Source organism: Ciona robusta, chromosome 2 (assembly GCF_009617815.1).
Source record: "Ciona robusta chromosome 2, ASM961781v2".
In the NCBI taxonomy this organism is placed as follows: domain Eukaryota; kingdom Metazoa; phylum Chordata; class Ascidiacea; order Phlebobranchia; family Cionidae; genus Ciona; species Ciona robusta.
In genome coordinates, this window is record NC_143236.1 from 7,037,446 (window position 1) to 7,051,954 (window position 14,509).

Below are 14,509 nucleotides of genomic sequence, written 5' to 3' on the forward strand. Positions count from 1 at the left end.
AAGACGAACAATGTAACTTTTAAAACGAAAAATGTAAATATTAGACATGATGTGTCTTTTAGTTAGCGTGTTAGGCTTTTACGTATTCGGACAAGCCCTCAGTAGCGCGATCCCACGTTTGTTTTCGTTTTAACAGAGCGATAATTAAAGGACTTGCGAATTACGTGCCCATTTTCATCATCATGTTTTATTTCCTATGCACATTTTGTTTCAGCGATGACATGCGGAGCAAGAATGTAATTTCTATCATCGAAAATTGCCCTCTTTATGCTTTGAAGACAGACAATATCTTCCAATTTTTTCACAAGTTCTGTTTCACACACGCATTTTGGTGGCTCCTGCATAGGGAAAGCCCCCCTTTCAAGAAATACTCACCGGGCCCGGGGCATGTTTTAGTATGACCCTGTTTTAGCATAGATTAGATACCTAAACCATAGTACACTAACAGTGTGTACTATGCCTAAACATATGTTTAGGTCAACGTCAAGTCAGGAAACGGCGCTTGTGTCCGCCATTACGGAGACCACAGACCGGGAATCGCCTATACAAATGCATGGTCGGCGTGTGTTCGTTTGGTTCTTGTAAGCGATACAAAGCTAGAAAACACGTATAGCGGTTGTTTTAACATGTAAAATATAGTTTCTAATGTAGATCTTGTTATATAATATTAAATCTAAGAATTAATGCGAAGTAAATTAGTATTTTGACTGGTTTTCAGCATACAGTGTGGTATATTTTAAACATGTTATTTTATGTTTTTGGTTAGTATACTTGATTTTTTCTGTTTTTTTACTCTTTAATTGATTGAGTGTTCCATAAAATTTGATTCTTTATGTGAGGTTTATTATTGTGATAAGATATAACATTAGTAGAAAGCCATTTTTACGCGCAGAAGTGCTTGGTTCTTAAAAAATCACAATATTTGGACGAAAATCACACCCAGCAATGATAAAATGCTATGCCGTGGACTTCGTAATAGTGGCGTCTATGACGTCATAGACGCGGGAACAATAGATAACAAGACTCGTTGTTTTACAATCCGTTTCCTAACTTGGTCTATACTAACTTTGGTTCAATTTAAATGTAAAATAAAATAAATAACAAAGGTACTTTATTTGCGTTTTATTTAATTTTATCAGAATTTGAATTCTACAAGGGATACTATTTCGTGTTTTCAACACAAACTGCAAACCATGCTGGTGCAAAATCAGCATGTGTTGGATTGGGTGGTCACCTTGCAATTATACCAGATGTAGAAACTCAAATCTTCATTAAATCTAAAGGAGCTGCTTACAAGAGTGCAGGAAAATGGATGACAAGCAATAATGATGGTTAGTCTTTAGTTTTAACAATAAGTTTACTGGTTTTGAAAAAAATATCACTTAAAAACAACTTATACCCACAAAGTAACGTACACGGTAACTCGTAAGCTGGAATGAGGTGTATGAACACCCCCATAACGACTGTCTTTTTCAGGCAACACGAGGATAAAGTAAGTTACATTCATTTATTTGTTCATACTTACATATAACATGTTTTCATGACACATTTATTCACTACCAACATATGTTTTATTTTATATAACTATATTAAGGTTGGTAGTTTTTGCTTCAACATCAGTAATCATATATTCCAGCTTACATTGATGCAGTGAAGATATCAGATGGAACTGGTTGGGAATGGAGCACAACACATGACAAGTTTTATTTTAAAACAACTCCACGTGCAAGTGATGGTAAGAAAGTGATTTTGTTGTGCCGAAACCCCGAACTCTATTTGTTCCAATTGCAAACTAAATAATTATTTTACAAAAAAACATGATTGAATCTCAAATGTGCAGTCATGTTTTTCACTAAACGCTGAAATGTGATGCAGTTAAGTTCTTCTACAGATGCAAAAGAGTACATATTTTGCCCCGCTGGCATTTGACAGAATTTAATTCTTCAGAGAATGGCAGCAGTGCCACAAATTTTAGAAAAACTTCCACTTTCCTTTTTACACCTTGATTAAAGTTTATTAGTATAAAGAAAAATGGCTAGACCACCTAAAACAATGAACAGTCATCGTACTGTGATTTTAATTCATTAAGCAATACAAAAATATTGGGGCGAACATCCGTGTTATAACAACTGTCTTTGCCCAATAAATAAGCTACTTCCGTTCATAATAGGTGGGGGTTTTATACAAAATGGAAAGTACAACTATTGGCATATATACCATCCAAGTAATGGAGATTATGGGGTTGTTGGATCTACGGTTGGTCCTCCATGGGGTTGGATATCTGTCACAGCCTCAACTGTCGCTCACTATATTTGCCAAATTAAAGGTAATATTTCTTACCAAGGATTAGATTTACTCCATATATTTACACAAATCAATATGTTCAATCCAAGTGAATCTAATTTAGTATTTTGACTTTTATCAGTTTTGTTTGACAGCAATGCCATTAGTAAATATGGATGCTTACAGCAATCAGATTTCATTATCATAATTTGAAGATTTCTGTGATGATGTAAAAAAAATAACAAGCACTCAATATAACGTATATATCAATCTAACTAAATCAACATCACTTTGAAATATTATGAAGAAAATTATTTTATATTCTTAATTACAAACCATGCATGGCCATTTGTTATTACCATGCCATAGTTGGTATACATAGTTTTGTTCAAAGTTTATTTATTTTTAAGTATGTTAGGTCCTGTTTACAATGATGATGTTTCATTCCAGCCAGACTGGAATATTACAAAGGGAGTTATTTTTTATTTTCTCCACTTACTGCAAATCATGCTGGTGCAAAATCAGCATGTGTTGGATTGGGTGGTCACCTTGCAATTATACCAGATGCAGAAACTCAAACCTTTATTCAAACTAAAGGAGCTGCTTACAAGAGTGCAGAAAAATGGATGAAAAGCAATAATTACGGTTTGTATTTCTTAGTATTATCAGTTAAACACTATATATTCAGAACCAAATATTTACTGCTTAAATATTAGCAGACTAAAATGGCAATTCACTTAAGTCAAAAAGAAATATGTTTATTGTAATGAAATCTCAGAATAACAATGTTATTTTAATCTGCAACATCATTTTTGTATGATATATATTTCAGCTTACATTGATGCAGTGAAGACATCAGATGGAACTGGTTGGGAATGGAGCACAACACATGACAAGTTTTATTTTAAAACAAATCCACGTGGACCTGATGGTAAGAATTGTACTGCATAACATATCTCTTTTAATTGTTGTTTGTTCTTCGAAAACAGCTTTCATGGTTTAAACTAAGTTTTGTTTTCCTAGTTAATAGTTATTACATTTATAAAAATGTGTTATACACAGGTCCATTCATTGTTAATGGTAAATACAACAACTGGCATATTTACAATCCGGCCATTGGTAACTATGGAATGACAAGCTCATACCCGGATGCAAATATTTGGAGGTGGAGATCAACCAATCCCTCATTTGATGCTCACTATATTTGTCAACTTAATGGTAAGAATATTTATTATAAATAGGTATGGTATGATTGAATGTAACTTATGACCTCTTTCGGGGCAGGGTAATGATAGTCTTTATATCACGGTGTTCTCTTTCATAAACCTTGTGTCCGCTTACAAGTTACCACGTATTAAGCCTGTAACCTCTGGGTTAGAGGCGTGCTGACCTATGCGCAGGTCGTATGAGATATAGTTTAACAATTTATTCTTTTATGTTATTTTATTAAAAGTAAAAAGCACTAAACTGGTTGCGTCCAAATCAACTTTAAATGTAATGTACGGAGAAGATTCTGTTCTTTGTTCATCAGATTCCAACCCTGGACCTCCTGTCTCATGGAAAATGTAAGCATTAACATAACAGGCTGGAATCATTCATCCAGTTGGATCTAAATAATTCTTACTTAATTGCTAAGTAAAAATTATTGAATTTTTTGACAGAAACTCACAAGATGTTTCAACAAACACAAGTGAACGAGTTTATCAAATAATTACACAACCTACACTGGATGGGAATTCTACATCACGTTTGTATTTAACTCGTGGTTTACATCAGAATTCTGGTGTTTATACTTGCAATGCTACTTCCCTTGACCAATCTGCAGAAACTATTGTTATTAGTACGTATAAATATCCTTATTGGAAAAATGCTCTACACGGAGAACAAATTTTAGGTTTTACCTACTATCCACGTTTTGAAAATTCTAAAGGAAACCTACGCACATAAAATGCATTATTGATATATAACAGTTGGTGTTTCTTTTTTAAAACTATCACACACTTCACTTTTTACGTACAGCTTATATACAAAGAACTTAGTTAAGTCAAACTTGACACTAACTGCTGGGTGTCTGTTCTATTTTACTGCAGTTTCTGAAGTATAATCAATTTACGTAATATAATAAATTTAGGAAATTCTTTACAGTTGAAAAGCGACCAAGATTATTGGAAAGTAAATTAGAGACATCAAAATACACTTTTAAATTTATTAGTGAAACATCACCCAATGTTCATTGGAATGCAAATGGTGTCACAGTTGAACAAGGAATCCCATTCATAAACAACACAGTGTTGAATACACATGAAATATCAAGCCAAATTACCAACTTGTTAATATTTGGAAGTACAGATGTTGTTTCATGTTGGGCAAAAACTTCAGATGGTTCTTCAAACATAATATCCAAGACTGGATTTTCAGGTAGCATCATATACTGTCTGTATACATAAAAGCATTACTGAATAATAATATTTAAAAATCTCAGATTCTCCAAGCTCAGCAGTCACTTCTTCCCCTGGTGGTTGCCTTGGTAACCAACTACAAGTTAATTGGACAGATATTACCAAAACCAGTGGTAATATTGTATACAATGTAAGCATCACTAATTCAAGTCAAACTTACATGAAAACTCTCACTCAAACATCAACAAGTGACAACAGATATTCAATCACTTTTGATAACTTGACACCAAGAACAGAATATACCATCAAGGTAGCTTACATTTGCTTCAGGTCATTGTAATCGAGTTCCATTAATTATCAAAGGTTATTTTTAAAACCTGGCAGGTAAATTTGTTTCCAACGTATTCCAAGAAAATTAACCAAATAGTTGGAAGAACAACCGGTGAAAAACCAAGTATTTTGTCAGCAAGTGCAAATTTGGATTCCAGTAAAACTTTTTGTATAATATCATGGAATAAAGGACCAGAAACTGGAATAATTGGGTCAAGGGTGAGTTTAAGTTTGGTAAAACAGAATTTGTTTGTAGCTTTTAAAACAAACAAACATGTACTTTTTAGATTGTTGTAACAAGTAGCTTGTACAGGAAAGCACCCGGTGTGCCAGATGTTGTAACTAATGTAACACATATACCACCAAGTGGTATTTCTCCGTACCAATTTGAAACAAAACCAAATCGTAAACATGTTATCACAATTGCTACTAAGACTTGTTCTGAAGTTGGTTTGTATATTGTAGCAACAGGACATTGTATATCACAAGTACAAGGTAAATAGGAAGGTTTAATACATCATGCTTTATAGAAGTACAATGCAACTGCTCCATTTCAGTCCCTGCCAGTATACCAACCCCCGCAACAGTTGGAAGTTCTGCAAGTACCTTACATATACAAGTAAACAAAGCCGATGAAACTAACGAACCAATCAGGTGAACAATATTTGTTAATTTATTTACACGAACATATTACCACCGGAGCTGTGTTTATATTCCTGTTATTTATGTCCAGTTGTTATTTTGTCATTGGTGGTAAAGAAGGAAGCAACGTTTATAGAGATTCCTATACATGGATGGAAACAGAAAACATAATTACATCATCTAACTCCTCTACATATTGTGCGGCAGTTTTACCAAGGTATGTCTTGGGACACACAACAAACTGTGAAAACTAACTTGAGAATTTGAATTCAGGTTTATTGAAACAAACAAACAAGTTGGATTATCATCCACTACAACAACACAATGCAAAGTGAATACATCTTATGCTATAAGCTGTACCAACAAATTGTTGACGAATGGAGTCAAGTACAAGTAAGGATATTTACCTCGTTTTTGTTGAAGCGTCATTTAAATTGTTGCCCACAGATTTCAGGTTGTCAGTTTAACTTTATCTGATGGAGTTTACTTGACACAAACTAGTCAACCGATAGCTACAGCCCCGCTTGTAGTTAAGCCAACAAGTTCTAATACACTCATAATAGCAGGTAATTCTTTCTTAAGCATTATTACTGTAATTGCACATGGTTAAATGTAACATGTTTTTTAGTTGTGGTTATTGCAGTGTGCATGTTGATAGCTGTGGCAGCAGCTGTTTATTTCTACAGAAAACAAAGGTAAGATTTAGAATAGAATCTTTAACCCTAAAAGTGTCATCTTTTGTACACATTGTGTGATCTTATGGTAACTAATATAAAAACACAGGAATGTGCTTCTGAAACAAGGCAGATCTCAAAATGTTCATTTTGTTCAGAATAAAGGGGGTGTGCAACAAGATAATACAAATTATAAAGGTAAAAAAAAAGGATTATAAATAAGCTGTCAGTACCTAGCAGGTTATAATATTAACTATTGCTCTTATAAATTTTCAGTACATGGTTGATAATGTATACTTGTACTTAAATTACAAGGTGTTGGTGGTATTGGCCAACCCTTGCCTAAACCCTACCTCCCATGCCACACCTTGCTATAGGACCCCATCTATTAGAATAGATAAAAACATTAAACTTTCAGGTGCATACAGCAACTTAGAAGTTGATCAGAAACTAAAAATGGACAACTCGACCTATTTATCCCCACTAAAGAATCTTCCTGCCAATCAAGGTATAGGTTATACTAATTTTATATTTAAAAGACATCAAGGGTATTTAATATTATTGTTAGTGGCAGAAGGCTAGCATATTGATTCTTGATGTTAGTTTCTAACATACAATACAAAAACTAGCAATTTTAGATAGGATAACCACTTCCCTCTTTTGCTTTTTAATCTTGATTTTTATGTTTTGTGTTATTGAACAGTCGAATAAATGGATATCAGTTACTATAAAAGAGCCTATCAAGGGGTACATACTGTAGTGATCGACGTGTGAAAGCGGGCGATAATAATGTTATCGTTGTAATTCCATGTTTAACGATGTTGTATGTTTACTGGTTTAACGATATTGTGTGAATCCACGTACCGATATTGCCTGACAACGGAAACTGTCACAATTTCCTAGCCGTTTCCTAATTATGCGTGGCTGCTGGCATTGTGTGTGAACTATGCTCAATACCCAGACATTGTATCTGTATTTGCGTTATGTGTGACTGGCGGTAAGCCTGGAGGCTGACGTGTTCCCTTCTTCTCACAACTCTCGTCTGTATAAAAGATGGGTGCTCCATGTTTCGGGACGCCTTGAGCCATAAATTCTGCTATCGTTGTCGTATCGTTACGTCACTGTCAAGTTACTAATAAAGGAGTTATTAAGTGTTGATCTGGTTCCAATTGATCTGTGATTTAACGAGGTACAGCATCTAGTACGCGCGAAGAGGAGTACGATAGGACCAGACCCAACAATACTTTACTTATTATAGCACAAAACATAATACTTTACTTATTAAACATGTATATTACAGAATCAAATGCTTATGAAGAATTCAAAGTTCAAAGTACTTAAAAGTTGTGGTTGTTGCCGTGGTTTTCGTTAGTTCTCCATAGCAGAAACAGTATACACCTGTGTAAAGTTATGAGCCAATGTTATGCCAAAGATTGGTTTTAAACTCTTTGGTTTGCACTTATTGAAACACTGGAGTAAAGTGAACCTGAAAAACAATGTTATGCAAAGAAAACATGTTTATAGAATATATATATTTTTTTTCTAATTATTGTATATTATTGATTCATTATCCGTGAAAAACACAATTACGTTAACAGAGTGTTTTCATTCATACACTACCGGTGTGGAATCAGTGAAAATTAGGGCTAGCTAAAAAAGTGGTTCTTTATCTTTTTTCGTCGAAGGTAACAAAACAATAAAACTACACTGCGCGTAAGAAAGGGAACTTAATTCATAACATAGTCACAAATATATATTTGTGTTATAATTTCCGCGGCAGATTTACAACGTTTTTTTGTCATAGAATGAATTTAAAATGAAATGACATAGTAGTAAAGTATTCATATTTATTTAAAGGGCAATAAAATACATTCAATCACTGTATATATAAATCATAACATAATCGTTATAAAATCTTAAATTTTTGTTTTTTTATATTTCTATGGTATATTTTAGACATAGTAATTTTGAATTGTGGGAAATTTAATTGCAGAAAATTTGCGCGCCGCATGTTCATAATTTACAATTTAAGTTAAAACGATTCGAGAGGCGTTTATTTTATTTACAGATAAAAACGTTTACAAGTAGTCTTAGTGTATATTGATCAACTTGATGCAATGTTTAACACAAATTGGGTTTCCTCATACATTGTTCAAAGATTAGCGTATGTGGTAACAGAAGACTGGAAAGCAATGATGGAGTTGTAGCAAGTCAGGTATTGCTCCTGTAAAGGTAAACACGTTTATTTTGGTCACGAATGTTATACATTGTTATATTTGCAGTATTAGTTTGTTACATTGCGGTACTAGTAAAAAATCCGCTGCACGTTACGACGGTATGGGTCCCTCTAAAATGTCAGTGTGCGCAGTGTGCCGCAGTGTGCATTGTTATATTTGCAGTATTAGTTTGTTACATTGCGGTACTAGTAAAAAATCCGCTGCACGTTACGACGGTATGGGTCCCTCTAAAATGTCAGTGTGCGCAGTGTGCCGCAGTGTGCCGCAGTGTGCCGCAGTGTGCGCAGTGTGCCGCAGTGTGCCGCAGTGTGCGCATTGTGCCGCAGTGTGCGCAGTGTATCACGACTGTACAGTTATCAACATACTACGGTGAGCCCAAACTAGTTTTCTGTTAACCATTAGGTTACACTTCAGAAACACTGCGGCAAACTGCGGCACACTGCGGCACACTGCGCACACTGCGCACACTGCGGACACTGCGGCACACTGCGGCACACTGCGGCACACTGCGGGACACTGTGGCACACTGCGCACACTGACAATTTAGAGGTACCGCGACGGTATAGATCAGGCAACACGTTTAGGGTGTGAAATCGATTTAGGCTTTATCATATACAATACGATGTTTATAGAACAAGGTAGTTGTGTTATGTGTAATGTTGAATGTTAAAACAGTACAACCAATAGCTTGGTTAGGAATTTTCAGGAGCAATAAGGCTTTTTTCAGAAACGTTTAATACTCGTACTGTCGTACAAAAACTGTTTTGTTGGATTGTATTTTAGTTGTAAATATTATAACATAAAGCGACAAACACTCACAGCAGATCGAACCATATGTGGTCTCATGTCTCTTAGATCCTTAACAGTACGAAACACATCAATACGATTTTCAGTTCTTAATCTCTTTATAATGTTGTTTACGGCACAGAACACACCTGAACGCCCAGCTCCATCACTATAGTGAAAAATAATTATGTTTAAAAATGCTTATATAAAAAATTGAAATTGTTTCAATCTGAAAAATTAGGCTTGTAGTCACTAAGGGTGAGCATCTTTGGCAAAGTCCGTCAAGAATTTTAGGTTGGAGTTGGCTTAATATCCCAAAACTAAATTTTAATTTTTATGTATATATTGCTTAGACTTAGTATACAAAGGGCTGCGACTAACCAGCAATGAACCAAAATTTTCCCAATATCTCCTTTTAAATGCCCAGCAATAGAGATCAGGTTTACCAGGCTTTCAGTGTCTTGTATATCCAACTTTCCTCCCCAGAATAGACACTGGATATGTGTTATGGTTTCCTGTAGTATTTAAACAAAAAATAATGTTTTGTGGTATTTGATAGACGCCGTACAATTTTAATATGTAGGCGGTATTAGAGCAGTTCTTGTAAGTTTTCCTTACATTTAAATGTCCACATTCCAAATCCAGTTTCCTTTCAAACATGGCATGAGTTCTATTTACATCAAGCAGAGTTACATTAACAGTATCATATGTTTGACTTTGTCCAACTTCATTCGGCCAATATTGTATGCAGTTGTCCTTAGAAGTATAATTTTTAAATAGTTTTCTTTTATTGTAAAATGTTTTATAAAATTTATTTGATATTCTAACATAAAACAATACAGCACTCGAGCCTTGTAGAGCTTTTAAAATTTCTATTGCTATAAGGGTTAGGTCCTAAGGTGTCAGGTGAGGCACCTCATTTGCAACCGTGTAATGTCTGTATAAAAACTCCATTGTGTTGACATAATATCACAGTTTTTTCATTACCTTTGTTTCCCCGTTCCCTACTGTACTTAACATCACAATAACATTGACATTGTTATCCACAACGGCCCTCCAGAAAATATCTACATTAGCAGGCACTGGATCTTGTGCAACAATAAAAGTTTCATTCGGAGAGTAATCCTGTCAAATTAAATGCATCATGTGAGTTGTACAGCTGATTCACTATGGTGACAATTTAGCTTGCCAGTTTTAAAGTAAAAATTTTAACAAACCGATATAAAAGAAGCATTCAAGTAAAAAGAATCTTCATCGTTTTCATTCAAAACTCGAACTATAGAGTGGTCATCTGAAAACAACATTTTCTTTTGGTATAATATCGGCACAGCTCTAGGGCAGCCAGATTTGTAGTTTTGATTGACTAGTGATTTTAATAAATGTGACATTCCTTAAGGTATACCCCTAACTTGTCAATGCATTTCTTTTATGTGAGAACAATCTTTACATTTGATTGGGTTTTGAAAAAACGACTTTTGTATAGCTAGGATGTATAACCACATGGCCGTAGTCTAGTATCGCTCCAAAATTAATTTTGGTGCCAAAATATAGGCTATAATACTTAAACCGTATTCTAGTGTGAAATATGGTTGTAGTGATATATATATTGTGTATTGTTGTTCAACCACTTTAATGTTCAACATCGTAAATGTACTATATAGTGGTATAGTTATAAAAGTTAGTTACATGGTAAAACATTGACATCTTTGTTTCCTGGATCATCAGAATGCTGGAGAGCAATTTTCTGTGATGTTGTCAGAGGAAGAATAATACTTAAGTTGTCAAATTCTTCAAGCAATCTTAAATAGAAACCAAATGATAGGTTTTCTTACTGATTAAAATTGTACTGAAGGCATGTGAGATTTTTAACCCAAGAACCTTCCCTAAGTCACGAACTCTCCCAATTTTTAAAGAGACGATATAATGTACTGCATTTGAACATAGGAATGGACCACTGTCCTGATACCACTTACATAGTTTGTTGCGAGATATGTTCTTGTAATTCAGCAACATCCACTTCAGTGTTTCCCAATGCATAACATTCAGTTATCAGCTTGTGTATGAATATATATTGTTTCTGTGATAGAAAAGAAAAGTTAAACACTGCAACAACCACAACTTAGTTTTACAAACCATGTTCTGCACCATGTCCATCCTTTGCTTTCTCATGTTGAGCACAGTTCTGTATACGTTCACTCTGTTTCTAGATTTCATTTCATCGAGTAAAATATCAAATCCTATATACGCCCCTGTACGACCTGCTCCAGCACTAATGAGTTTGCAAAAAGATTTATAAAAAGTTGCTTTTTCTGTGTGAGTGAGATGGATCCCACCAATATACATTCGTTGTAATATGTCCCATGTACAGTGGCGCAACCAGCGCGTTCAAAACGGGGCTGTCATATTTACGTCTAGTCCACGTTTATCTCTGACACGATAAAACACTCCCTTTATTGGTTGTGCACACAAATATATACTCTATTTAACGCGGTAAATTAAAACTAACACTACATTATTAAAAAGACGTATCTGAATTAATATAAACAGATGAAACATTGTTGCAGATTTACGCATGTTAATGTAACGATTATTTACGTCAGAATACCTTTGATAAAACATTACGATTGTTCCATCACGAACGAGATTGTTGGTAAACAATCGTGTTTTATTTGCTCCCATACGATCTGTAGTTTTTGTATAATTTCTGTTTCTGATGATTAGTTTAAATCAGTGCTTCCCAAACTATGGTACGCGAAGACGTCCCAGGTGGTACGCGAGCACCTTATTAAGTTCACACCAAACGATCGCAAATGATCTTTTAGTGATTGTCGTAAGCATTATTTTAATCCACATAAATTACGTAGAGCGTGACATTCCATGCTATATTCCCTACACCGGTGTTCCTAACTTTTTAAACCTAGGCGTTGCTTTACGCGTGTACAAAGTATTTTTGCAAGCCTATCTTTACTTATGCGCATTTGTGAAAAGGCAAATATTCAACGTGTGAATTGCTATTATGACGTAATCAATTCCCAGGTCAAACAATCGCTGTTATGACGCGATGAATCCACGTGTGAATTCCTACTGTTTCGTAATAATTATGCTGCTTGGCTGAGGAAAACATTGTAAATATACAGCAGTGCTACTTCTGGAACATATTTAGGTTGTTTATTACCGCGCCTGTTGCCCTGTTTAATTGGCAAATTACTTTTATTTTCACGCAACTTTGAGAAAGGCAGTGCCAAGTTTGTGTTGCGAATGCCCGCGGAAAAAATAGGTGTGTTTCTAATTTCACTATTTAAAATGAGTTGTTTACGAGCCTTCGGTAGTTTAGTGTGTAGGTGGTTTGAGAACGCTGCTTGAACCAAAAAGTGGTACGCGAGTAGATAAAGTTTGGTAACCACTGGTTTAAATGCAGATAAACCGCGATTATTATGAATTTTAATTGGTGCAAATATAAGTGCGAGGAGCGACGCTATCAGTAAATTGGAACCAACACAAATTACAATATAGTATTACAAAGTATCTTCCCGGCCGAGCTTGGACAGAAGCCAAAAAACATCTTTGTTGTCACCGCACGAGAACCAGAGTTTCATTACGTCATTTTTCACGAGAATAAATTCACAACGATTGCTTCGCTTGTTAGGTGTGGACTGTATGCTACCGCATGCGTCTTCCTTTATTTCCTATGCCGGCGCAGAGCGTAAAAATGTGACGTTTATACACGATGTTTCGATCTCGTGGTTGGTTGGGCAGTTAGCACATTCCTCCAGATTGTTATATTATGAAACGTCATTATTAATAGTTACGTTACAATAGGACAAGTGACGTAACAATTAAACAAAAAATTGTTTCAATTTCAGGCGAAGGAATGTAATATTGAATGCAACGCGTGTGTGTGTGCGTCTTAGCACTTTCTGGCTGCGTGCGTGTCTGCGGAAAAGGGGGCTGTCATGACAACAAAACAGCCCCCCTGGTTGCGCCCCTGCCCATGTACTATTTTTGTTAATCTAATAATTACAGTAAGTGTGTGAAAGCTACAATGACCAATACCTGCAGTGTACAATTATGGGTGCTGCATTTTCCAAGTTGGCTTTTGCATTAACACTTTTTTGCATTTGAATTATGCTAGATGTGATCAATGGCACACCATGATCTGGCCATGTTATGTAATGAAAATGCTGTATCTGTTTTAATGCCTAGAACATAAAGAAAATGTATTAAACCATTATGTAAGTGACCTCTATATTCCAAACATTCGTATTTTGTAATGTTGATCTACCAACCGTTGCATATTCATTATTGGTTTCTTCAATGTTTATTGTCCTTACAATGTAAGAGCCGTAATCAACCTCTGTTACAGTTTCAACACTGTAACCATCATATGTGCAACGTTTTCCTTGGTCAGGCCAGTATTTTGCACATTTTATCTGCAAACATATTAAACTTGAAACTTGTACACACTGTGTAATGTGTCTAAGAATCTATTCTACCTTGCCAGATTCAACAACATTAGTAAGCATAACTATGACCAAGCATTCCTGTTCCCAAACCATCCTCCAGAAATCTCCAGTTGTTCGATCCAATGGACCTTGTGTTGCTATGAATTTACGCTCCTGAGAATAACCCTGGAAGAGAAATTTAATTCACCCAATCAATAACTAATCCATAAACTTACACTTACTTACATCAATATAATTTGCATTTATATAATCAGATTTTTCAGCAGTTTTTTTCAGCTTAACTCTTGTGGCATCATCTGCAAAACCCAAATTATTTTTTAGAATTATTTTTGAACCTAAAAACAACTTACATGGCAAAATGTTTTTGTATCTATTTTTCTTCTTGTTATCTGGATTTTCAGCATGTGTTTTTGGGAGAATAATTTCCTTTGTTGCGGTTGCCAGTTCCTTAAATACAATCAACTATAGGACAAACAAATTCATAAATAACAAATTGATTTACCTGAAATTGCTGAACAAAAGCTGCCTTATTAAAAAAAAGCATGTTCTTATATTTGTTTACTAAGTCAATTGTTAGAATGTCCAGTTCTGATCTATGAACAACTTCCAGGTTGGCATATGCTTCTGTAAAATTGTAGTAATGTGTTCAAATAAAAAATTGCTCTTGTAAAATTGTTTTAATGTGTTTAAATAAA

The 14,509-nt window shown here is 34.9% G+C and overlaps 2 protein-coding genes across 3 annotated transcripts in view; one reads left to right on the top strand and one right to left on the bottom strand.

Moving 5' to 3' along the window:
- Positions 1-14,509, top strand: part of LOC149740710 (uncharacterized) — a 32,651-nt gene that overhangs the window by 2,520 nt on the left and 15,622 nt on the right. Inside the window, exons 1-21 of one of the 2 annotated variants that reach the window (XM_089873381.1) lie at positions 268-581; positions 1,140-1,331; positions 1,637-1,735; positions 2,171-2,326; positions 2,734-2,928; positions 3,116-3,214; positions 3,346-3,501; positions 3,737-3,848; positions 3,945-4,123; positions 4,429-4,701; positions 4,766-4,992; positions 5,067-5,231; positions 5,300-5,507; positions 5,570-5,666; positions 5,746-5,871; positions 5,928-6,047; positions 6,102-6,220; positions 6,283-6,349; positions 6,438-6,526; positions 6,747-6,836; positions 7,629-8,560. In XM_089873381.1, the coding sequence (XP_089729507.1) occupies positions 1,313-1,331; positions 1,637-1,735; positions 2,171-2,326; positions 2,734-2,928; positions 3,116-3,214; positions 3,346-3,501; positions 3,737-3,848; positions 3,945-4,123; positions 4,429-4,701; positions 4,766-4,992; positions 5,067-5,231; positions 5,300-5,507; positions 5,570-5,666; positions 5,746-5,871; positions 5,928-6,047; positions 6,102-6,220; positions 6,283-6,349; positions 6,438-6,526; positions 6,747-6,836; positions 7,629-7,669 (2,637 nt within the window). In that variant the 5' untranslated portion in view covers positions 268-581; positions 1,140-1,312 and the 3' untranslated portion in view covers positions 7,670-8,560. Of the gene's footprint in view, positions 1-267; positions 582-1,139; positions 1,332-1,636; positions 1,736-2,170; positions 2,327-2,733; positions 2,929-3,115; positions 3,215-3,345; positions 3,502-3,736; positions 3,849-3,944; positions 4,124-4,428; positions 4,702-4,765; positions 4,993-5,066; positions 5,232-5,299; positions 5,508-5,569; positions 5,667-5,745; positions 5,872-5,927; positions 6,048-6,101; positions 6,221-6,282; positions 6,350-6,437; positions 6,527-6,746; positions 6,837-7,628; positions 8,561-14,509 lie in introns of those variants that run through there. The other variant, XM_089873380.1, reaches the window with a different exon arrangement.
- Positions 7,666-14,509, bottom strand: part of LOC149740711 (uncharacterized) — a 34,005-nt gene continuing 27,161 nt past the window's right edge. The window contains exons 23-36 of the mRNA XM_089873372.1: positions 14,317-14,438; positions 14,040-14,261; positions 13,845-13,979; positions 13,638-13,781; positions 13,405-13,550; positions 11,485-11,620; positions 11,325-11,428; positions 11,038-11,150; positions 10,569-10,642; positions 10,339-10,476; positions 9,970-10,107; positions 9,733-9,866; positions 9,385-9,520; positions 7,666-8,552 (exon numbers count right to left, since the gene is read on the bottom strand). Of these exons, the coding sequence (XP_089729498.1) occupies positions 8,481-8,552; positions 9,385-9,520; positions 9,733-9,866; positions 9,970-10,107; positions 10,339-10,476; positions 10,569-10,642; positions 11,038-11,150; positions 11,325-11,428; positions 11,485-11,620; positions 13,405-13,550; positions 13,638-13,781; positions 13,845-13,979; positions 14,040-14,261; positions 14,317-14,438 (1,814 nt within the window). The 3' untranslated portion in view covers positions 7,666-8,480. The remainder of the gene's footprint in view (positions 8,553-9,384; positions 9,521-9,732; positions 9,867-9,969; positions 10,108-10,338; positions 10,477-10,568; positions 10,643-11,037; positions 11,151-11,324; positions 11,429-11,484; positions 11,621-13,404; positions 13,551-13,637; positions 13,782-13,844; positions 13,980-14,039; positions 14,262-14,316; positions 14,439-14,509) is intronic.